The sequence below is a fragment of the Agelaius tricolor genome, unplaced genomic scaffold (genome assembly GCF_023055355.1).
Source record: "Agelaius tricolor isolate 1412-34295 unplaced genomic scaffold, bAgeTri1.0.p SCAF_11, whole genome shotgun sequence".
Taxonomy (NCBI): Eukaryota; Metazoa; Chordata; class Aves; order Passeriformes; family Icteridae; genus Agelaius; species Agelaius tricolor.
The window spans coordinates 24816162-24839870 of record NW_027269271.1 but is presented as its reverse complement, the minus strand read 5'-3'; the positions used below and the strand labels follow the sequence as shown (position 1 = coordinate 24839870).

Below are 23709 nucleotides of genomic sequence, written 5' to 3'. Positions count from 1 at the left end.
GAGACTTACTTGGCAGTTGGTTTATGTCTCAATAAAAGCTCTCAAAAATCTTCAATTCAATCTCACAAACTGCAGTTTTGCATCTCTGGATAAATGTTTGTCGACATTTTCAGGAATATGCGAGTTTTTGAAACGGGACTTTTTGATGTTGCCAAAATACTGGGGGAAAAGCGCCAAAGCGATTTCTGGAACCACATGCGATATTACAATCCTTTTTAGGTGTCCAGATTCTCTATTGATGAGATTCGCATTATATTATTTTCTCCTCGCTCAGTAAATGTAAAGACTTCTGGAGGAAAGCCATTCCCCAGCAACCAGGCACCTTTATGTCTCTGACAAGCCCTGTAAGGTGCGTGTAACCCACCAGCTGACTGCTTTCTTTGGTTTCCTAGAGGCTCTTTGCAGTAACTATTACCTTCCTGGGACAATAGAGAGCAATTCTTGCTTTCCAAGTATCTAACTAGGAATTTCAATTGATCGTCTCGTTGAGGGCTCACAGAGAAAGCGCAGCAGCGAAATCAGATAAAACACACCTTTAAAGCAGACTATCAGCCGTGACTCAGCCGCCGAGGCTTTGGGCATGGCCGGGGGTGATTCGTCCTGGCTTTAACCCTGAACTCCTGGCACGCAATAAAAGCCGCTATTTCTGACTAGGCGGGGCATTTTTCTCGGAAGAGAAGTTGTTCTTATTAAGCCACTGCTTAAACTTCGCCTTAGTGTAAATTAAATGCTGATGAAGCTCCAAACGGGTTTGGAATGATGTTTTTTAGTAGCACGGGTGAAAAAAAAACCACAAAAAACCAAACGTGAGAAAGATGGATATTACCTTCTGGTGTAGCACGGAATTCCTCTCTGTGAGAGGAATGGAGAGGGAAAAGCTTGGAGCATCCTCCAGGACACGAGGAAAGGAAGATGGAGAGCAACACAGAGCGATTTGGGTCACTTCATCTCAGGGACCTGTGGATTGTGTTGCTCGGTTTAATATTTCAGGTGGTTTAGTGCTCTTTCTACCGGGAATTTTGGGGTTATTTCCCCAAAAATGCTTCTTATGTGCTGTGCTGCTCCGATTAATGATCATGGCACAATTTTTCATATTTCACAGAGGTTTTTAATCAGAACACAGCAGTGTGACAGAGCTTATAGTAAATGTGACAGACAGTTTCAGCAATTTTGTTTTTACTTGAAAATGTAGTAACTGATTTTGTTGGGCTAATTAAAAAAAAAAAAGTTAAATCTAAACTAAAGTATTCCCTCTCCTCTTTTAAGTGCTATTTAAAGTAGTATTCATTTTGCATTGATTTAAAACCTTCTATTTTGCACGATTGAAATGTAGACTATTCAAAATGAAGCACTTTAAACTGCCCATCTGCCCCATAAGTAAATCCTGTACAAATGTTAAAAATTTCATAATAGACTCTTCCCGACACGGTGCTGAGCATCGTTAGCTCCTGTTGGGGCTGGAGAGGCAAATGAGTTTCAGTCTGGTGAATACTCTCAACTCTGTGTTGCAATAGAAAATTTCCAATGGTTATATTGTATTTTAGGTGCAAGCAATAACTTCACTTCACAAATATCAAAAGTGCTGCTTCCTAAATGTCACCTTATTCAAATGTTCTTGTTTTGTGAGATGCTGTCATTAAAATAGTTTATTTCCAGACGAAACAGAATATTGATGGAAAGCAAATATTACTTAGAGAACATCTAAACTGCAATCAGCAGATGAAGCGACCAGAAGTGTTGCATTGCAGCTTTCGTGTCCTCTTTGACAATGGTTTCTGCTGCTTGTTTTGAAACTAGAAAAAAAAAACGTCCTCTGCAGTGCACAGTAAACACGAACTACTAAACTGAGCTGTTTAAAACCTCTGGCACTCGAAGAAACACCACTTATACTGTTTCTGGTAACTAAATTCAAAACCAGATTGGTGAAAGTTTAAATACACAAAGAGGAAAAGTGTCATGTAAATTTAGAAAGTAAGTGACCTAGTTCTACAAGCTCTTGTTAGTGACAAAATACAGTTACTGCCTAAAGCATCTAAGCGCCATCCCCTGTCCTCAGGCCACGCAGCCTTTGACTTCCAGCTCTGCCTGTGCAGGGGCTGCAGGTGACCCCGCATTAAAAGGATGTTTTTAGCTAAAACAGGACCTCAGACTCTTGAGCCTGACCGAAAGGGGTGGGGGGAGTGAGGAGAAGGGAGGGGTGCATTGAGAGGTGGGAGAAATCACAGTAAACTATTTCCTTTTCTTAAAAGTCCAGCAATGTTAAGCAAGTGAATAGTAGCTCTTGTATTAATGATTTGATACGAATGACCTAAAATAAATTGTAAAAGTTGATACTGGAAAACTAGATATGAGCAACCAACATACACACGGATGAGCCTGGGAGTACTGTGTAAAGTGAAAGGTATAGGAAACTGCTGGGAGCACGGATTTAAAACGTTTCCATTGTCTAAAAACCCACCTCTGGAATTTCTTGAGACTTACACTACCAGCTGTTCAGAAGGAAAAAAAAAATAAATGTGGCAACAAATGTTGTTAAAAAGGAGCGAAACACCCCAAGAAGTCTGCACACCCTCAGGTCCAAAGGAGCCCCCGTCCTGTCCTGGCGGGGTTCAGTCCATGCTGGGGGGGAAGGAGCTGCTGGCCTCCAGGAGTTCCACCACGGCTGCCCTCCGGTAGAGCTTGGCCAGGTCGTAGGCGGTGGCGCCGCGCTTGTTCTGGTGGCTCACCTTGCACTCGGAGCGCGCCAGCAGCAGCTCCACCACCCGCACGTGGCCCTCCTGGGCCGCCAGGTGCAGGGGCAGGTTGCCGTCGTTGTCCTCGATGTTAACGTCGGCTTTGAACTCCAGCAGAGTCTGCAAAGTGTCCAGAAAGCCCTCCCTGGCTACATCGTGGATGACAGCGAAGCCGGTACTGTCTTTCAGGTTGGGGTTCGCCCCGTTACTGAGCAGCCGCCGGGCGATTTCGGGGTTGCCGAGTTTCATCACCTGGGAAAGAGAGAGGAGAATTGGATACCGCGGGTGGGGGTTTGCTCCAGCACTGCCTCCCGTCCTCGCTCCTCAGCCCTGGCTTTTGTCAGAGCCCAGTTCTCATTTAAAGCAGACAGAGGAGACTCCCTAAAGAGCTAATGACACACCAGAACCTCTCGTTTTTCATGTATTTGTTACTGAACTCGGTGAAATTGTGAGAGATGTTATCATTTCGGTGGTCATAGCTTTCTGCCTCGGAGAGGTTAATGCCTGAAATAGCACAGAATGGCATATAACAACTTCTTTTTTTTTTTTCCCCTAACGAGGGTCATCTCCGTTTCTGAACATATAAAAATTAAGTATAGTTCGGTTTTATTTGCCTAAGTATTGAGACACCTCTGCATTACTGTTTAATCTTGTTAAACAGCAAATATAGGGTCTCTGAGGAACAGATATTTTACCTAAGCAACAGCAAATGTAGAATATGTTTTTACAAGCTTTCAGGTGTTTACATTGTCTGTGCATTATCATAAAACAAATATTTGGACTATACCATAGCTCTATCTGTTGAGAAACATAAATGTTAAAAGAAATTCTTCTCCCCAATATTTGTGTTTCATTAGGTCACCCAAAAATGAAAAGTCAGAAGGAATGTTTCAAAATTACAAAAATTGTCTTCTAAAATCAGTATATTACATTATACTTTCACAACCTTTCTATAAGTAAACTGTGGCTATGTTCTGTCGTTAAAACATCCCTTAAAAAAAATACAACAACAACAGTAATTGGATTTTCTGACTGTTTCTCTCAAGGAAAAAAAAAAAAAAAGCTTCTTTCAATTTTCTCAATTGCACCATAAAACTATCATAATTAGAACACAAATCTCTCTTATTTGTAACTTAACTGCTTGCACCGATTTCCTTGCAATTCCTGATTTTTTGTTTGCACACTTTCCAAAAATGAAACTGTAATGTATATTGTGTAATCTCTAGCCTATAGGCAGTATTTTCCTGTCCTTGTAACTAATCTCATTGTAAGTATAAAATTCGAAAAAACCCCAACTCTTTTCTATTTCCTCAGAGAGAGATTCACACATTGATTTGAAAATCTTGAATAATTAAAAAAAATCAGCATAAACGAGCATTACAGTGCATTAGATTTAGCGATTTAGCTTAAGGCACAATTTCTACAGAGGTTTGCTGAAAATCTCTCCTGACGAAAAATACATACCAAGTTTTTTAAGAAAAACAAGATATAATAAATACATTTATGTACAGCATTTGAAGTGTAAAGCAGCCCAGCACATTATAACCACAGACAGGAGCAAAAGTGCAGATAAGACAGGCTGGGATTCAGGGAAAGAGATCTCTCTGTGCCTCAAGGCTTCCAGCTCCCGACTTCCAGCCAGTTCTTTCACTTCTGAGAGAGATGGAAGCGATGTAAAAGAAAACAAGATCATTGTGATCTCTTTTTGTTTAGTAAAAACCGGACATTCTGATCTCTTTTTGAGAGCCCAGGCTGTATTATTTGTGAATTCAAAACATATATTTGGGTTAAGTGGGAGTTTTCAGTGTTCAGTCCAGGGGACTGAAGGCTTCAGTTAAAGATGCGAGGGGGAGAAAATCCAAAAAAAGGTGGTGCTTTTTGGCCGTGGGCTACAACTGAGCAGCAAATGCCTCCTATATTTTGCAAATAATGTTAGGTGGGAGGGAGGAGAAGAAGTAAAAAGCATTAATTTAATAAATCTGATGAAGAGCAGAAAGGCAGGAGATGTATTTGAGGCCTGCATAGGTACACTTCACCAGAAATAAAAAGGACAGAGCAAGACAAGCCGAGTAGTTGTTTAATTAAACATAAATGCAGAGGAAAAATATAAATTCATTGACATTAATATAGGAGCATTCTCTCCGTTGTAATTGAGAGAGAGATTACAGAGAGATTATCTCACTCTTGCAGAGTGCACTGAGAGAGAAGTCTTTCGAGCGTGGCCAGGCACCCACAGCACATTTTAGGATGATACATATTGAAAATAAGTCGGCAGATTCTCCTGTTTTGGTTTTTGTGATGGCTCATTAGCTCGGTTGCTATAATCCCTAAGAAGTATCGTTAGGGCACAGATGCATGGTTAATACAGCTGGATGCTATGTAATTGTGTAAAATATACCTTAATTCAGGATATGGACAGTTAGCTGCTTTTAGAAAAAATATCCAGCATTCCTGTAGGACAAATCGGTTTTCAGCCCTTGTCCAGAGGATAAATCAACTGGCTAAATGTTTCCTGCTTTCTTAAAGAATTTACCTTGTCTGAGTTTTTAATTTAAACCCTTTCACTCTCTTAAAAGTTGCTGCAAGTGCCTGCACTGCCATGCGATACCCTATTTAGGTGTTAACAGGACAGCGAGGAGCTCACAGATCTCCAGCTTCAGCGAAATTATCAAAAAAGGGTCATTCCTGCATTATCAGCAAGAGGTGCTTATTTTCCAGCTTTAACATTTTGATGTTAAGCCAAAAAGCTGTAAATATCTCGAGTACACTCACAGGTTCTATGCTGTCTAAAAATCCACTTTCAGAAATTATTACCATGATTTTGGGGGAAGGGGGAAGAGGGGTTAAAAAACAATTTTACTAATGTGTGAAATGAAAAAGACCTATAGCTCCACTTCCACATTGCATTACTTATAACTTAAGTAAAAATAACCACACTTATTTTCCCTCTGGATTTATAAATCACATCTTTCACTATTTGGAAGGTATTCTAGCCTTTTTGCCATCATTATCTGATAATATTAAAAGCAAAATCTTTCATCAGCTACAATACTTAGCAGTTGGATGAGTTCCAACTCCTGCCTGCACAACTACACAGTTAAAAATTAGGACACAGCACCCTATACGATCAGAAAGGGAATAAGTAGAAGCAGTGCCCTGCTAGCCGATCTGAAAAAAGCAAATATTAAAGTTTCGAATATGAATGAAAAAGCAAGTGATTCAGCTGGAACCCTGGCTCGCAGGGCTAGCTCTTAATGTACATCGGAGGTCCTCGCTTCTGAGCAGCATGATTCCCAATGAGAAAGGTCATTCCCACAAACAGAGCATAAAGGAAAAGTACCATCCACAGCAGAACCCAGAACCCAGACGAGCCACGCTTTAAAAGCACATTGCAGGGAAAAAAAAAAAAAAAAAAAAAGGAAGAAAAAAAGATAAAAGTCCTAAGCTTCAGAGAACAGAACATTTGTGTTTACAGACCTGCTATGAAATCCTGCTCACCTAAGCTGATTTCTTTCCATCTCAGCTCTCTCATTCCTTGCCTCTTCCCCACGAAGTTAGCAAATATTAGCAAACTCGTAGCCCGTTTGACATTGAGGGTGATCCCCGATTGAAAGAATGGTTTTGACCAGTTTTATTTCAAGTACGTCATTTTAGGGAGTTGGAGCCACTAAACTTATAAAATATGGCATCCAACGAGTTTGAAAAACCACTCGAATTTCATCCACCAGCCTGCTTAAAACGTTGTCTTTTTTGGAAACCCGGGTCACGTAGGTACCAGTGATGAAATATTTTCTCCCTCTCTGGATACCAACCTGCAGCGCAGTCCTCCCAAATCCATTTTGTGCATTGACGTTTACATTCTTTTGCAACAAATTAGTAAGTTGCACTAGGTCCCCCTTGGCAGCCGCGGACGCCAGCTCGTTCCCAGAAGGCTCGGCCATTCTTTAGGGTGACTGACGATCGGAAAAAAGATGAGATTTTTTTTTTTTTTTTTAACCAGGCATGGCATCGGAGACTGACAGAAGGATTGGGATGGTTAATCTTCTGGAGTAAGACCTTGTAGTAAATACTCGTAAAAAACCTCCTTGCCAAGAGCCCGCCCCTAACTCACACGTGATTATTCAGCAAAACTGCAGCTCCACTTGAAGCAAGATTTCTTTGCTTCCACATATAGAGTAACTCTTATTAAAGACTTTGGCCACTTTCGCGGGGGGAGGGGGGGAATAGATTAACAGCTAGGCAAGATATTGTATATGTTATAGGTAACATATATACACGTACACCGGAGACTCACTCAGACCTGAGATCTTGGAAGAAGAAGACAACCCACCCTGTTCACAGTCGGTTTCTGAAACTTAGCAGCAGCAGCAGCAGCTCGGAGGAAAGGTCTCCTGTAGCAGTGTGCATCCAACTCCCGCTCGGGATCCCCCCCTTCATCCCTCTCCGTCGGCTTAGTCCGGGCCCAGCAGGGAAGGGAAGGACGAGCCGCGCCCGCGGAGGGCCGGGCGCGGCGGCGGCGGCTGTCCCGGCGCCCAGCTCGCTCCCTCGGTGCTCTCGCTCCCCGCAGCAGCAGCAGCAGCAGCAGCAGCTTCACTCCCGCGGCCCCGCGCAGCCTCCGCGCAGCGGGCGGGCGCGATCCCGGCCGGCGGCCGCCCCCGGCGGCGGCGGCTCCGGAGCATCCAGGAGGGCGGCGGGCGGCGCGGGGGGGCTGCCGCGAACCGCCGCCCGCGCTCAGGGCGTGGAGGAGCCGCGGCGCGGAGCCGTCTCCGCCGTCGTCCCTCCGCTGGGGTCTCTCCGCCGGGGTCTCTCCGCCGCTGTCCGCGCTCCGCCGGGCGCTCCCGGGGACAGCCGCTGCTCCCGCCGCGGCCGCGGGGCGCGGGCAGAGCTCCTGGCGGGGGCAGGGGCTGCGCTGGTGCCGCCGCTGCCCCGGCCCGGCCGCGCTCGCAGCCGCACTGACAGCCCCGCTCGCCTCCTCTTCCAACTTCGCAAATAAAGCTGCACTTGCCGGTCTGCGGCCGCCGTCTCCGCCCGCGGCTTTGCACTCCCCCTTTTTTAAGCGCAAACAATCGCTACTTCTGTTTCCTAAGGACACGAAGCCGGTTTCTCTCTCCTTTTTTTTTTTCCCCCTTCTTTTTTTTTTTTTTTTTTTTTTTTTTAACCTCATCAGCTTTTTTTGAAAAGAAAAAAAATTTGAGCGCTTTTTGAGTTGAAACACCCGCCCACATTTTAACGGCAGAGATTTAAGGAGGCGCGGCGGAGTTCGGGCAGGAAGGCCTGCAGCGGCTCCCGCCCGCCCCTCGCCCGGCCCCGCCGCGCTCCGGCCGCCGCCGCGGCGCCCGGTGCCGTCCCCTCGCCGCGCAGCCCGGGCACGGCTCCGCCACGGCCAGCGCAGCCCGGCTGCTTTTAGGAGCAGCGCTGCTGAGGCCTAGGGGGTGAAAATGAAAGGAAAAGGAGGCTGTAGCAGCGGGAGCCGCCGCACCCCGGCGGGAGGAGCGGGATCGGGGGAGCTGGGCAGGCGGGAGGGCGGCCTCTGCCGCGGCGCTGCCCCGAGCTTCTCCCCGGCGGTCTCCACCTGCCCGCGGGGGGAGCGGAGCCGGCTGCGGTGCCGGTCCCGGCCCCTTCGCCCTGGCTGGGCGCCCCGCGGGCAGCGGCTCCGCGCTCGGGCCGCCCCGGCAGCGGCGCGGGCTCCTCTCCCATCCCGAGGACAAGGTCAAGGATGAAGGGTCAATGTCAAGTTGTCTTAACGGTGGAAGGCGACCGTCCACGAGAGCGCTCCTTGCTTCCCGCGTTTCTGGTGTCCTTGATTGATTCGGAAGTGCCATTTTGAAGGGGAGCCGCGCCCGGGCACCAAGAAGACGCGAGGACTTCGCTTTTCCTTCCCAGGGCGAAGAAGTGAGGATGGTACAGGACGGGGATGTCACCGCCACTCTGCCTAACAGTGTTTAGTGTCTTAAAGTGCTTTAATGGCTGGATTGCTTTAGGTTTCAGGGACCCTCGGAGGACTGCGTTCTGCCAAGCGAACCCTCCGAGAGGTAAGCAGCGATGTCATGGCTCCCTGATAAGCACACGTAACCCATCGCTCGCAGGGGCAATCTGCACGTCTGTTTTCTGCGTGGACGCCACGGGAAAGTGATTTTTGAATGTAAACAGGCGAGACAGCTCGGGGAGGTGCGTTAGGGAGGGAACCTGCGGTGGTTACAGCTCCTGCAGCGCTGCCCTGCGGGGGGAACCTGCGGCTGGCAGCCGGGCCGGGGCCTGAGTCGGGGCCGCCGCCGTCAGACAGAGCCGGTTCTACAGCCGTGGATCTGCAGCTGAACGAAGCCAGACTTCTGTATCTGGCTTTCCTCTCAGCTTCGGTTGCTTTTTGCTTTGCAGTTGTATTTTCCTGTACTGATTCCCCCATCCACGCTTGTTTGCGAGTATTACAAAGGTGACAAGTGTGAGCTGCCTACACACGAAGCAGGGAAAACAGCTTTGTTCAGTTTACCAACTGATCCTCCACTCCTATTCCCACTAAAGGAGAGAAAAAACACGTGTATTTTAAGGGCCTCATTGTGGTAATTCTCGTCCAGAAGCAATAGTGCTTTTTTCCCCTTCTTTTTTCCCATTTTTTAAAAGCAAAAATGTAAATGATAACTTCCCTCAAAGTTAGCTCCAGAAATATATCTATGCAAGTAGCATCTGTTTATTCAAATACAGTTGCTTTCTACATAAAGAGGGAATTTATATGTAAAACTTGGATTATTCAGTCAGATGGCTTATAAATTACTTATTTTGTGACTAATTACTGCCTAAAATCCACAGGCTTTGGTGGTGTTACCTGTTGCTAACTTAGTGCAAAATTAGACCTGCAAATATTATAACAGTCTCACACTATTCTTTTGTTGGTTTATGGTTCAGAATAAAGCTTCCATCTTCTGTTAATCACACCACATAGCAAAATAATTAAGTAAAGTGTAGCTGGAGTGCTGCAGGCCTCCTGCAAGTAAAGCTGCCTGGCCAGAAAATGCCACCAAACTTCCTCTGCCGTGCAGGTCTGTCAAAAGTCTTTGCAGAAAGCAGTTCGTTAATCCTGATCATTTCCTCTCACGAGTGATAAAGATACTCCACCTAAAACAGAGAGATTTGTCCTGATCGGCTCCAGAACCAGCAGAAAAAAACCCCAAGAAACCAGCAACAAACAAATTCTGGAGGAAGATATTATCACTGGGCATTATAAGGAGTAAAATAATCTGCTCCCTAATTTGTCTCTCACTCGTTGGAGGATAAAACCCACCTCTAATGGCTCAGAGAGGCTGTGAGAAGGCAAACAGAAACTTTAGCTGTGACTTGAATATGAACTTCCTGAGATGTGGGGCACATGCAGCTTTTCACCTTTTCTTCATGTTCTGGATCAGATCCTTCCTGTTTTGATCTAATATAGATATCATTATTTAAAATATGACTGTAATAGACATGAACGCCGTGGAACTAATCTTGACAACATACCTATAACTTCAATTTGTGCCAGGAATGAATTGGCTTTAATCCAATTGCTAAAACTCGCTTTTCAGCCTTTATTATAGTTACTCTCTAGTAATGTGTGGGTGGATTTGTTTGTAATTTAGCATAGGCTGTCCCTGGCATTGCACCATACCTTCTACTTAGTACAGAACTGTCTGTAACATCAAACTGGGGGGTAAAAAAAAAAAAGGTGCAGGTGTGAGGGCAATTAATTTATCATCCCTCCGGTCGGTGGTGGGGAGCTCTCATTGTTAAGCTCACGTCGGCGGGCAATAAAAACCTTTTGGCGAGCCCTGCCAACACAAACTAGAGCAGGAACACGGTAAAACGTAAAAACCCAGCTTCTCTGGCACTGTGGCTTCGCATCCTAAGTGGCGTTTCCATGCGGCCTCAGCCCGCCCGGAGCGCCGCCGCCGCCAGAACTCAGCCCAGGCAGCAGCGTCCGCAGCAGGCTCTAAACCATCCCCAGGGCTTCTCTGGGGATCACGGAGCCTCCTGAAGGCACAGCCGAGCTTGCCCTGCGCCCCTCTCCGCGCGCAGCGCTTGTCCGCGGTGGCGCCGGGCTCCCCCCGCAGCTCGCCCCGGGGCCGGCGGGGCAGGGAGCTGGGATAGTCTGCGAAACCCCCTGTGAGCCCGCGGATGGACCAGAGAAACAATAAAGAACGCTGCTTCCTACACCCGGCAGAATCAATATCTTGATTCAAAGGTATCATAATGTAGCGTTGTTAACTGACAGAAAGCTGCTTGATGAATCCGTGACCTCAGCTACAACACGCACAGGACACTTAAAGAAGCAGAGCAAAACAGGATTAGCAAATTGGCGTCCAAAAGTGTGTTTTGTGTCGGTGCTAAGGGGGTACACGAACATCAGGTTGTAGGAGGCAGACTTAGCATCAGTTAGATTTGCATTACTTAAAGCAGGTTTATTTGCGGTATATAATAGAATGGCATCTTACAGTGCTGCTGGAGTGCTAAGCCTGAGCGAGGGCCGCTGTGCAGATCACGGTGTGCTGGCTCAGAAAAACCTGCGGAAAATGCATTTTCTTCTTTTGAGCCAAGTCGGAACCCGGGGGAAATGTCGCTGCTACCCCGAGCGCCGGGCGATGCGGGCCCTGCCGGGCGTGCGGGGCACCGGGCGGGCACCGCGTCCCGGGGGAGCCGAGGGGACGCGAACCGCTGCATCCAGCGAAACCAGCGCGGTCACGGGGCGCGGATGGAGGGAGAGGGGCAAGGACAGATGGATGGATGGATGGATGGATGGATGGATGGATGGATGGATGGATGGATGGATGGATGGACGGATGGAGGGAGGGATGGATGCCCCGCTCCCGCACAGAGAGGCAGGGCCGCGCTCCGCCCGGCAGCTGCAGCGGCCCGCGTTTCCCCGCGCCGCCCGGGGACGGCTGCAGCCAGCTCCCCTCAGAGCCGTTAGGCCGCAGCCGGCGGCGGAGCCCAGCCCGGACACCTCGCGTCGCGGCCGGGCCCGGGGAGCCGCCAAACCCCGGCACGGGACGTGAGGCTGTGTCCGCCTCGCTGCGGCAGCTCCGGCCGGGCCGGGGCTCCCCGCTGCGCTCCGGTGCCGCCGGGTCCCGGTCCCGGCTCGGTCCCGCCCCCGGCTCCGGGAGCGCTTGACAGGCGGGCAGTCACGTGGCGGCCGCAAAGCGCCTCTTTGCGACCTCAATGACAGGCAAAATGTGCGACACAGGCGCTGTGGAGGCAGGCGGGGAGCGGCGCTGCCTCCTCCTCCTCCTCCTCCTCCTTCTTCTCCTCCTCCTCCTCCTCCTCCTTCCCGGGCCAGCGGCTGAGGCAGCGCTGCCCGCTCCCGGCCCCGCGCCCGGCCCGCCGCTCTCCTGCCTCCTCCCCTGCTCGGCCCCGGCAGGGGCAGCCCGGGGGCGCCGCGGGAGCCCGAGCGCAGCGCGGCGCCTCCATGAGCTCCTGAGCTCCCACCCTGCCCCGTCCTCCCCGCGGCAGCGGCTCCAGGTGCGCGGGTCCGAGCAGAGCCGGGACACAGCTGGCTGCAATGGCGTCCAACATGGACCGAGAAATGATATTGGCTGATTTCCAGGTAAATTTCAAGCCGCCGCCACACAGCCGTGGCCTCTCGCTGCTTTTCTCTTTCTCCTCGTTGCTGTGCTGCTTGTTCTTTGTGGGGAGGTCCGGGCTGGTGGGTGTGAAGCCCACCCTCTGAAGCCTCCGCTCTCTCTTTCCTTCTTTTTTTGTTTGTCAGAAATGGGGAGCGTGTGCCCTCTTCTCTCAAGGTGCGTGAACAAAATGTCTTCTTTAACTTAGAGAGTTTCAGTTTTTAATTAATAAAATAAAGCTTTTTCATCCACTTTGCTCGTTCCTACCCACTGCAACCACCCAGGCCCTGGGACAGCTGTGAGGCAGCTCACTTGGAAGAGGCAAATGCCAGGGAGGATACAAAACTCATCAGTCCACATGATTTGTCACAGTGTTTGTAGTGAATCACTTGCTGGTACTACAGATTAGTGCTGAACAGAGGTGTTTCCATTCCAGCATCAACACTAAACTCCATGGTTGCCTCAGCCTATGACTGTTGTGATGACGGTAAAACTCTTCCCACCCCATTCCAAACAGCAGCGTGTTTGTGTGGAAGGGAGGAATATCCTCTTCCAAGTTGTTTGTTACCTTTCCTTCCCTTACAAAAGGGTTGTAATTTAATTTCAGACTTCTATATCTTATCCCCAGAATAAAGTCCTTCTGTAAGTGAAAGTGATGTGTTTAGGAGCATATATTATTTCTTAATATTGCTTGTTTTATATTGTTTTCTTAAGACCAAGTGAAAAAGTGGAGGATACCTGCATTTGAAATAGTGTGGGGAGCCAATCACATCTGGGAAGGGAATCAGATGATATTTGAATATACTTTTTTAATATTTGCTTTTTAATCCATCTGGGTATTTTTAAGCTCTGTCCATTTGCGGTGGTTGTTCTTACATGGGTTGGCACCTGGATATCCTTGGATTGATTTGTAAAACTGCCATCTGTATGTTCAGCTTCTTAAAATGCAGTGAAACTATTTCATTTAGTTGAAAAGAAAAAAAAATAATCCCACCAATTCACTCTGTGCGTGTGTTTCTTTGGAGCTACAGGTAGGGTGACTGTGGTGTGCACAATAATTCCTGTGTATTATGTAATTAAGTGATTCCTCTGTTGCAAAAGGTACCAGGTATCTCACTGATGTAACCCATGGAGTTCCCAGCTGGTAACAGGGAACTGTCATCCCCTCCTGTACCCCATATCTTACACCTGTGTTCATTAAAATGCTTATCAAATGTTACTATATTGACACTACTTTGTTGTACTTGGAGGTACTTCTGTGTATGTAAGGGATGACATCCCAATTTTAGGGCTGGGATTTCACAAAGGAGTTTTTCCAGGAACAGCACACTGTGTGAAAGGAAACTGGGACCCCAATTCTGCATTCATACCTGTGGGAACAGATTCCTATGGGATCCCACATTATTACCTGAATTTACAATCAGGAATCCCAGAAGATCAGATTAGTGGCTGGTGAACTTAAGATTATTTGTTTAACAGAATTTTCAATACAGATTTAGACTTTGCAGGTGATTTTTGCTATTTTGCAGTATTGTTGGATTTTGAAACCATTAATAAAAGTGTAAGAGCAACTGCAGTGTTTGGTACCATGAAGACAAGTAAGTATCATTGCAAACTTGCAGGTGGGTGGTGGAGTCACAGAAGCCAGTTTTAGATCAAGGGTGGATGACATAATGTGTCTGAACCTAGGACACAGGAAATATTTTATCATATACCAATCCTTGCTTAAAAAGAACCCAAACATTTTCCTCTTGTATTTCAGCAGACAACTTTGTTTTCCTGTTTCATTGTATTTCTTTTTAAGATTATATCAAGTGTCTACCTGATTTTTGAAGTACTGAACTGTTAATTGTCATGCTGTTAAAGATTCAGATTAGTAAAGGACAATGTCAGTCATTATTAGGCCTTGAATCTGTAGGCTGTTACAAAACAGTCAAGGTTTTTGGGTCTTTTAAATACTTGGTGGAATTTGCAACTCATTCACTAAGAATTTAAAATGGAGAATAAAACATTATGTGCAAAGTAATTCTGCATGATTTTCCCTCCTATATTTTCTGTACCTTTTAATTAATAAATATGTTTCTCAGAGTTCTGCTGCCATCTTCTATGTTTATGTGAGGTGTCTTATTGAAGAATGGTGCACACAGTGAAAATTTCAAAAGCAATTCTTTGTAGTTTAGTTCAGCTAATCTTTGGTGAATTAAATTGGGAAGGAAACTTCCATCACTATTTCACCCTCACTTTTCCCAGGTTGTGTTTAAAGGGATAGAGTAGTGATCTTTAAACTTCTGAAACTTGAAAGGGTTTTCTCTCCCCATTAAAAAAAAAGAAGAAATGAAATCATAATTGTGCTGATGCTTGATGCTTTTGTGAAGCTTTCATGGATTTATTTAGTATCTTCCAGAGTTATTAGGGGTTTTGCCTTGGGTTTCAACTAGAGCAAGAATTTGTATTGCATTTATTTTTTTCTTTTTAGCTCTGATTGTAGTAACAGGTTACTTCTGCATTTGGAGGTACTAAAGAGAATTACTTCTTTTTAGAAAGTATTTTGGATATATGTTTAAATTTATATATTTTATACATATATATATATATACACACACACAAACCCAGGGTATTTTATGAAATATTTTGAGTGTAGAGTAAGGCACAGTGAGTGATCTACCAAAATATTTTTGCCTAATGTCTCAAAACAATTTAAGCCTGTTCTGTGTGGTTTATAATTATTTTCTTTTCCTCTCCTTTTTAATGAGGCTACTGTGTGCTACCCAGGCAGCACAAAATACGTATTCATGCATGTGGGCTGTATAAGCAACCTGCCTAACTCTTCCTTCTTAGGCCCACACTTAGGAAAGATTATGCAGAAGCTTTGCTTTGTGTGTGAGTAGCCTGATTGTTTTCAGTGGAAGTAGCTGATGTGGAGCTCAGTGCACAAACAAGTTTTAGCTTTTTTTGCTAAATGCAATTCAGAACTTCTCCACAAAGTGTCATTGGCATAAAGGAAAAACTCCATAGGAAAAAGCACACCAGCTTGTTTTAGTAGCATAAATTCTTCAGAAAGGTAGCTAGCTGCATGTGAATTGGTAAGTGATGCTGCAACATACTTCACATACTGGGGGAAATAAGGGCATATAATTTATACCAATTTTTTAACAACTGTTCTGTTGTTTGTTGTGTTTAACTGCAAAGTGTGCTTCCATCTTCAGTGGAATACCCAGCTGCTCCCATGGTACAAATACACTCATGATCTCTTGCAGTTTGGGCTCTGCTTTTCACTATAAAGAAAACAGATTTTTTTTTTTCTTTTTAAATTGTAAAATTTAGTTACACAGAGCTTCATTTAATTGACATAGATTGGTCTTCATTCCCAAAGTTTAACTTTGAGTATTGGCAGAAGTGTCAGATATTGATGTTTTTGCACACTAGCACTTTTGCTTTTTTTTTTTACAGCTTCACTTAGGATTGGAACTAAAATTAGCAAGAATATCTTCTTGTCCTCATAAGATATGTTCTCCTGTAGGACCCCTTTATTCATGCTGTGTGCTTGTCCTCACAACATCCTAAATGTGGAGTGGGCCTAAGGGTTGCAGTGTTGTGGGGTTGCCAGCTCCTGTGTGTCCATGTATTACAAGAATATCTGGCACTCTGGAGCTTCAGGAGGAAATTCTTCAAAGAATTCACGTTTTTCATTGACCAAGTAATGGTCAGGATTTGGTCAGGGTGGGAGGATTTCAGAGTGAAATGACAGAACTCAAAAATCCTTGCTTTCATTGAGACAATGGATTTCTAGTAATTTTCTTCTTCCCTCTTTCATCTATGTTCATTGTGAAACCAAGGTATGTGCTTTATTTTTTCCTTTTCCAAAATTTTTAAAAACTGGATAGTAGACTACTTCTGTGTGATTCACACACTTGTGTATAAAAATGTCTTTTTTTTTTTTCAAACTTCAACTTTCTGTCAATCTCTTTCATAAAACAGGTTGTGGGAGGAGCAAGGGGGAATTGGGAAGAGAGAACCTCATTGCCATCAGTTTGCAGCAAAGCGAGAAAGGATGCTAAATGATTGTGTTTTAAATTATAAAATTTGCCATGACAGTGATACATCAGTTTATTACTTTTTGATTTGCTTGTTTTTGAAGATTTAATTGTAATTCAATCTACTTGTTTCCTTCTGGAATGGTAAAAATTAAAGAAACTGGAGAATCTTTTCACCTGGAGGTTAACACAGTGCTGTTAAATAACTGACAAGATAAAGTTTTTGGTTTGGTTTGTTTTTTTTCTGTTCCTGTCTGCTTCAGCCCCGTAGGAGATTATTTCAGTTGTGAACAGTTTTCACTGTCCAACAGTCTGTGTGTATGTGCAGAATTGACATTTGTATATATTTTTTTAAGGGTGCTAAGTGAGCTTTGCTTTCCTCTGTGCTTGTTGGCATGGTGGGTCAGGTTTTCTGTCATTTTAATTTATTGCCACTATAAAGATTTGATGGGTGGAAAAGGTGGGCAGATACAGGAATAGCTTCAAGTTCACACCCTTGATTCTGGCCCTGGACTGTCACTTAGGGTGGGGGCTGGAAAGTGTTTCAAACATTTCTTTAAGGATAAACCACTCACTGTGGGTTCTGAACAAATCTCAAGGTGGATGTCCTTAATATTAATTTCTGAAAGAAAAAGACATGTTAAGGTGCTGGGGCAGAAAGGGTTGTTCTTGCTTTCTTTGCAGGGTTTCAGTGGAGTGTTTGGGAATTCGGAACAAGGCTCTCAACAAAAGGTTGTTGCTGAAGAGAGTTCCAGTCAAAGTTTAAACATCCTTTGGAGGATTCTCTCCAAAGATTTAAAGTTCTTGGAGGCCTACATTTTCATCAGAAGGTCTCCCTATATACCTGGGTGTACATTTGTTCAGATCTGTCTGAGCTTAAAGCTCAGTCTTACTCAAACCAAAACCTCTCTGTAGTGTGGCCTCTCTGTAGAATGTGGAGTTGCAGTGGGTGCTGAACTGAGCTCTGCAGATCTCTGCACAGTAGCTGGAAGGAAATCCAGAACTCCAGAGGTTGGAAATCAGGGTTTGGGATAGACAGGTTTGTTTAACCAAACCTCCTGCTGGGTGTCTTTAGTTAAAAGTGGGCTCTGCTGGGTATCTCATAGTCAGGTGCCCAGATGCTCTGCACTGCTTCACCTGACCTGTTTTAATGGATATAGGTTACTGTATCTTTAGTTAAATTTTAAAATAGATAAGAGGACTGTTTTTCAGTGTAAAAAAAGAGGCCTTTAGGACACTGTAGGATGTTGAAGTTCATACTTGTGAGGCCTCTTAATTTGCATTTTGATTAGAATTCCTTTTAATCCTTGTTGGATTTTATCACATTATAATTTTATATTACCCAGTCAGTAACACCTTTGGAACTGGTAGCTGGACCTCTTGGTTTGGAACACAGTTGGTTTTGTTTGCTGTAAATGGCCCTAGGGCCAAGAGACACGATAAAAACATACTGCATGCTTAGTGTGTTCTTCTTGGTTATTGCCATTTTCACTGTCTGCTACCAGTCACTTCTGCCATCACTTCTACCATCACTTCTATTAATTTATTCCTTGTGGGTTTTGGAGTTTCATTTCTTTAGATATGTTCAGGCTCAGTTGTCATCACAAAGTTCAGGTTCATCAGAACAGGGCTAATTGATTTACTGGCCTCTAAACTGAAGGTGAAGTGGGTTTCAGAGTCACAAATAAGAAGTTGGAGTAAGAGTGGTGTCCTTTTAGAAACATAACTTGGATAGTCTCACTGATAGCTCTTCATGGAAAAGCCAGTTAATTTCTCTGATAAAAGGGCAGACAGTTAATTAGAAATACTAACTGACATTTGTAGAAAAGAAAGAGGCTACTTTGATTTGTGGGCATTACACTCCTGCTGTAGGAACCTGAATAATTTACCACTGGAGCACCAATTTGTCTTTAGAAAGAGGTTTATTCTGGTTTTTTCATTCAATTACCTTGAAAAGACTCTTGACATCATAGTAATCATGTCACCATTTCCATCAGCCCATTCATATAGGTATTTGGGTTAGTAGGTCACTGAAACAGATTGAGAGGTGGTAGCTGTAGGATCCTTTTTCAAATGCCATGACAACCAGTACTAATTATAATATCGAAATTAATAATTATATGTACTCCCAAAGGCTAGGAATGGACTTTCATTGAAAGATACTGTGAAAATTGTCATATTGAAAATACCACATGGCTAATATGTCTTAGTAAGCAGGGATCAATTACAGTAAACTTTACACTTACTGAGTTCATATTTCTGTGTGGAAGGAGGTGTGGGAGAGGATGAGCATTTGAGCCATTTGCTACATGTCTTAAGGGGCCTTGAGAATCTCCCATCTTGAGAATATTGTGTTGGAGCTGGAAAGCCTGAAAGGGCAGAGTTTTGCTCTGTATTTGGGCAGTTCTTATGGTTCAGTTACCATTGCAAGCCTAGTTTTCACACACTTCCATACTAGAAGTACAAGGTAGCTTTTTAGAGGAACTGCATGGCAAATCTTTGACAGGATCTTATATTTTTCTAGTCAGTGAATAAATTTGTGCATACGTGGGGCAGCCATTAGATGAGTCCTTTCCTTTAACTACTGTAGGAACTAGAATAAAAGGCCTGGGGAAGTACCTAACATTTTACTCGTCCCTCGTTATTTGGATGAAAGGAAATGACATTCTTACTGGCTGGATTGATACCTACTAATTAAGCCCATTTTTTAGAGTTGACTAGTTAATGTGCAATTGTAAAAAGAAACTGCTCAAAGAGGAAATCAAGGCCTTCATGTATGCATGACATGTTGTTTGGTCTATTGAAATAGTCATCTACTGGTCCTCTATGTCTGACTGGTTGAGCAGGTCTTTGTTCCACAGCAGTAGTTAATGCTTTCAAAAGATAATTCATTAAAGCTGAAGTTCTTAAGAAACATTTTGAAACTAGAACAGAATACGTTAGCCCTTGGGTTATTTTATATACGTTTCATTTTTAACTATTGCAGAAAACAATTTGTAAAGACAAGAACACTGAAACTGAGTCACTTCTATAATTTTTTTTTTTATTTTCTAAAGGTCAGGTTGTTTGTGTGAGCAAATACCAAAGGTGCCATATCAGCTCAGATCGAAGACCCAGCTGACCTAATGTCTTTTCTACAGCAGTGGCTGGTCCTTAGGAAAGAGCTGAAAGAAACAGGATGTGAATGGATTTACCTCATCCTGGTTTCTGGAAGTCAGCATTTTGAAAGCTTGATGATGTTGTTGTAAAGCTCGATGAGTTTGTTGTAAAACTTTGGAAATAAACTGTGCCAGCTTGAGTTAGTCTTGTGTTCTTCAACTGGCTGAGTTCTTGAGAGACATTTGAGTAGTTTTGTGATATGTGAGTTTGCTCTATAGAAGCTGTGTTCACTTTTCCTCAGTGTGTCGTATACATGTACATACTAAGCCTATTCTATGTAGTTTATTGGAATTTCTGCTGTTTCTTATTAGTACAGAAGTCAAATTTGAACTGTAGAAATATTAACCCCTAATGGTTTGCACCACAACACAGGGAATGTGGTGTTGATTTCACCTTTAATCAAACTGATTTAAAGAGGAGTCTGCTGTGAAAAACTTAAATATAAGTTCCTTTAGAGTTTTGGGGACTCTCACAAATCTAGTGGTTTGCTCTGTGTGTCTCTGCTGACATTTTAGGATGAGAGTGTTTTCTGTACAGATCAGCTGTGTTACAGGATGGTCTCGAAGTTCCTCAGTAGTGGGTATCAGTGCACAGAATTCATGTAGCTTTTCTGATATGCCCTTACCTTCTTTGAATACTTCTTTACTGTTTTCTTCCTTTGGTCCCACTGACTCCCTGTCAGGCTTTCTTGCCTGATGCTTTTAAAAGCTTATATAATATTAATAAAGCTGTTTCTTGTTTTTTTTTTTTTTTTCTTTTCAGCTTGGCCTGTGCTATTGGTATGACCTGTGCTTGGAGTTTGAATGTGCTGCTGTTTCCCTGCTCTGGATGCCTGTTGGTTTTGGCTGGGGTAGAGTTAATTTTCTTCCCAGTGGCTGTTACAGGGCTCTGCTTTGGATTTGTGCTGAACAGAGTTGATAATAAGGAGATGTTTTTGTTTTTGCTGCACAGAGTTTGCTCACAGCCCAGGCTTTTGCTGCTTCTTGTTCTGCTACACTGGGAAGGGGTTGAGGGTGCACAGGAAGTTGGGAGGAGACACAGCTGGGACAGGGGACCCAAACTGACCAAAGGGATTTTCCAGGCCATCTGACATCATGCTTGGTGTATGAAGTGGGGGGAAGAAAGAGGAAGAGAGGATCTTCAGAGTGTTGGTATTTGTCTTCCCAAGTAACCACTACACGTGGTGGGACCCCGTTGTCCTGGAGGTGGCTGAACACCTGCCTGCCCATGGGAAGCAGGGAATTATTTCTTTTTGTAGCTTTGCTTGTGTGAGTGACTTTTGCTTTCCCTATTAAGCTGTCTTTATCTCAAACTGTGAGTTTTCCAGCTTTTACCCTTCTGATTCTCTACCTGGTCCCACTGCTGGGGCAGTGAGTGAGCAGTTCCATGGGGCTTGGCTGCTGGCTGGAGTTAAACCATGCCAGTGCCTTTTCCAGGTTTTGAAGAGTATGTCTGTTTCTTGCTGTCCTGTTCTTCACAAAAAATTAGAAAGAGTGTTTGCAAAATGCTGACTAAAATATTCTTTTGTATGGATCGGTACTCTTCCTTTGTGTGCTTATCTAGAAAGTGGCTTTTATTTATTTTTGAGTTGTTTTTAAAATTCTGCTGCTTTTGAGATAATGAGGAGAAAGGAGATGAGTGCAAATGTGCAGCAAGCATTTGTTTGACCCATGCAATTATTTTCTTTTTTCCATCAGTTTTTCTTATGTGATACTGTAAGGGCAAAATGATTCAGGAAACCTTGGGGTTTTGCTTTCACTGACATCCTTAATAAAAGTATTAAACAAACACAGAAACTTTGGGATAATCCTAACTAAAACATGTTTGTAGTTGTTGGGTAAAGGCTGTCTTCAGTCCTCAGGAAAGACAAATGGGTTTGGTAGCGTAGGGTACCAATTAATGGGTACTGACTTTTGGTTTGTGTTTTAATTCAGTTTGACCACTGTTCTTTGTATGTAACGTGTGTGGCTTAAACACTGGAGTGTTAGCATGGGGCTTGGGAGGCTTGAGTTCATGTCTTGGCTCAGCTCATGGGCTTCCTAGGGATCTGCCTTCGTGGTATTCTGGAATCAGAATTTGCTCCAGAGTCTTGGGAGAGTTGACAGTCTGCTGGAATCCATTTGAACGTGGTTAGTGTGGTGCTGAGTTAGTTAGTTCTGCTGAGAAGTGGTTAGAGCTTCATGCTACCAGTTTAGACTTTGTCCCCAGCTTGCTTTGTTTGGAAGGCTTGCAGTCATCTCAGAGTATGGGCAAAGTTCACTCCTGTCTGCTTGGTAGCTACAGGTTGAAATGTCTTCTGTGACCTTCATAAATATTATTTTTCCTTCTCCCCTCTCCCCTCCCCACCTCGCTTTGCTTAAGGAGATGCTCAAATAGGAGAATGATGAAATTTGTAAGTAGTTGGGTGTGGGAGTTGAAATGCGTTGGGCAAACTTTATTCTGGCATATTTGCCTAAACCTTTTCTTGATTTCTGATGCTGGTAAGTAAATTAGCTTGTTTTTGCTAAATGAACAGCTGGTGAATCTGCTTAATTTTTACCAGATGGTCTTCTGAGTATGAAAAAAAACCAGAGAAGCATTCTTATCTTTTCAGTTAGATGCTTGCAGTAGGTGACCTTTCAGTCTGTGTCTTGGTCGATATGCCTGGATGTTGTTTTCTGAGTGTTTGTCTGAAACAGAAGTAAAAGTTAATTTAATAACCACGGATGACTCATATTAAGAACAGTCTTGATACACTGCTAGGGTTGTTGCAGGGTTAGAATGAGCAGGGATGGATGCCACAGAAGGGTGGAGCTGCTGAAGTCTGTGGAGGTGATCCTGATACTGGTGGGACTCTGGGAGGAGAAGAACTGAGGTACCAAAAAAATCTAAGTTCTGAGTGTCTGAATGTGCTGCATCTCTTAACAGCCCAGAAGGGAGTTCCACAGGCATCTTAAATTTGATATTATGGTCCTAAAGCCTTTACTTGCTTGGCTAGGCATGTTGGCTTAACTTTACCTGGTTTGGGGGAAGAAGTGTTACACTTTGTTTCACTAGCTTTGACGTAATCACCATTGCAACAGTGTATGTGTGAATTTAAAGAAAATTTTCTGACTTATTAACATGCCGGGAGTGATTTAGTATCCTAAATCTTTCTGGGTTTGAGTGGATTTCTAGCTGATAAAATCTGGAGCTAGCCTTGGTTCTTTATGGAGACTTGATATTTATCCTTGATTACTGAGCCATTCTCCTCGTAATGGCTGGGAAAAAGAAGCAAAGTCCTATGCTTGACTCTAGAAAGAGGAAACTCAGGATTGGGTTGTTTAAAAATCTTGCATCTAGGAACCTGATTTTTGTTAGGAATCCTTAAGGATTTGTTAGGAATGCTTAAGGATTTTTCTAGAAGCAGTAGTAGCCACTTAGTGGGCTGTACAAGTGTTCTGGGAGCCTGAGGGAGGCCATTCTTTCTCATTGTTCAGGGGAGACCACTGCTGCCAGGAGTACTGAGTTTGCCATCAGTCACTGCACTGACAAAGCAGAGCAAGTCCAGTGAAGGGTTACCTAGGAAGGGAGGAGGCTGGAGCATTTTTGTGTGAAAGGTGATGTTAAGGGAGCTGGCATTGTGTAGCCTGGGAGAGGAGGCTGCAGGAGGATCTAGTTCCTGTCTCAGTTGTACAGTGGGTGATAACAGACAATACAGAATCAAATTTCTCTTGCAGTTGGAGTCTGAGGGTGAGAGGCAATGGATATAGGTTACAGCTTGGGAAATTATAGTTAAATATAAGGAAAAGCAATTCTCAGTGAAGGTGGTAAAGCACGGGAACAAAATGCCCAGAGAGGCTGTAGACTCCCTGTCTTTGGAGATATGCAAAACCTGGCAGGGAGTTGAAGTGTGTCTGTGAACTGTCTGGTTGTAATTGAAGAGGTGAATAAAGCAGTAAGGTAAATCTTGGTTCTTTTACACAGGAAATATGCAAGGAGACAGGTAATATCCTTTGCTGTAGCTCAAATGCTACTCAGAACAGCTCTGAGTTGTTTGTTGTTTTTAAGCTGCTGATCTGGGTAATTCAGCTGTCCTGAGCAGGTTTGTGGCCTGGACTCAAAGAGTTTTTCATGCTTTTAGTATCTCTCAATTTTTGAAGAGTAAGTTACCCAAGGGATAGTGAATTGATTTTTGACAATTTATGTTCTTTGGCAGCGTTTCTTATGTCTCTTGAAACC

At 44.2% G+C, this 23709-nt stretch overlaps 2 protein-coding genes and 1 long non-coding RNA gene across 4 annotated transcripts in view; 1 reads left to right on the top strand and 2 right to left on the bottom strand.

The window, feature by feature from the left end:
- Positions 1-1085: 1085 nt before the first annotated feature.
- CDKN2C (cyclin dependent kinase inhibitor 2C) lies at positions 1086-8004 on the bottom strand. 2 transcript variants are annotated; one of them, XM_071436708.1, is made up of 3 exons: positions 7063-7201; positions 6545-6685; positions 1086-2984 (listed from the first exon to the last, which is right to left on the bottom strand). In XM_071436708.1, the coding sequence occupies exons 2-3, from the start codon at positions 6671-6673 to the stop codon at positions 2610-2612; spliced, it is 504 nt and encodes a 167-aa protein (XP_071292809.1). In that variant the 5' UTR covers positions 6674-6685; positions 7063-7201; the 3' UTR covers positions 1086-2609. The 2 variants fall into 2 exon arrangements, with proteins under 2 accessions (XP_071292809.1, XP_071292808.1); XM_071436707.1 differs by lacking the exon at positions 6545-6685 and having other exon boundaries at positions 7063-8004.
- A 1393-nt stretch (positions 8005-9397) lies between these two features.
- Positions 9398-11324, bottom strand: LOC139594499 (uncharacterized). The gene is made up of 2 exons (XR_011680643.1): positions 11192-11324; positions 9398-10146 (listed from the first exon to the last, which is right to left on the bottom strand). It is a non-coding gene; the product is annotated as an uncharacterized lncRNA (long non-coding RNA).
- A 631-nt stretch (positions 11325-11955) lies between these two features.
- Positions 11956-23709, top strand: part of FAF1 (Fas associated factor 1) — a 147874-nt gene continuing 136120 nt past the window's right edge. Inside the window, exon 1 of the mRNA XM_071436706.1 lies at positions 11956-12300. Coding sequence (XP_071292807.1) covers positions 12256-12300 — 45 coding nt within the window. The 5' untranslated portion in view covers positions 11956-12255. The remainder of the gene's footprint in view (positions 12301-23709) is intronic.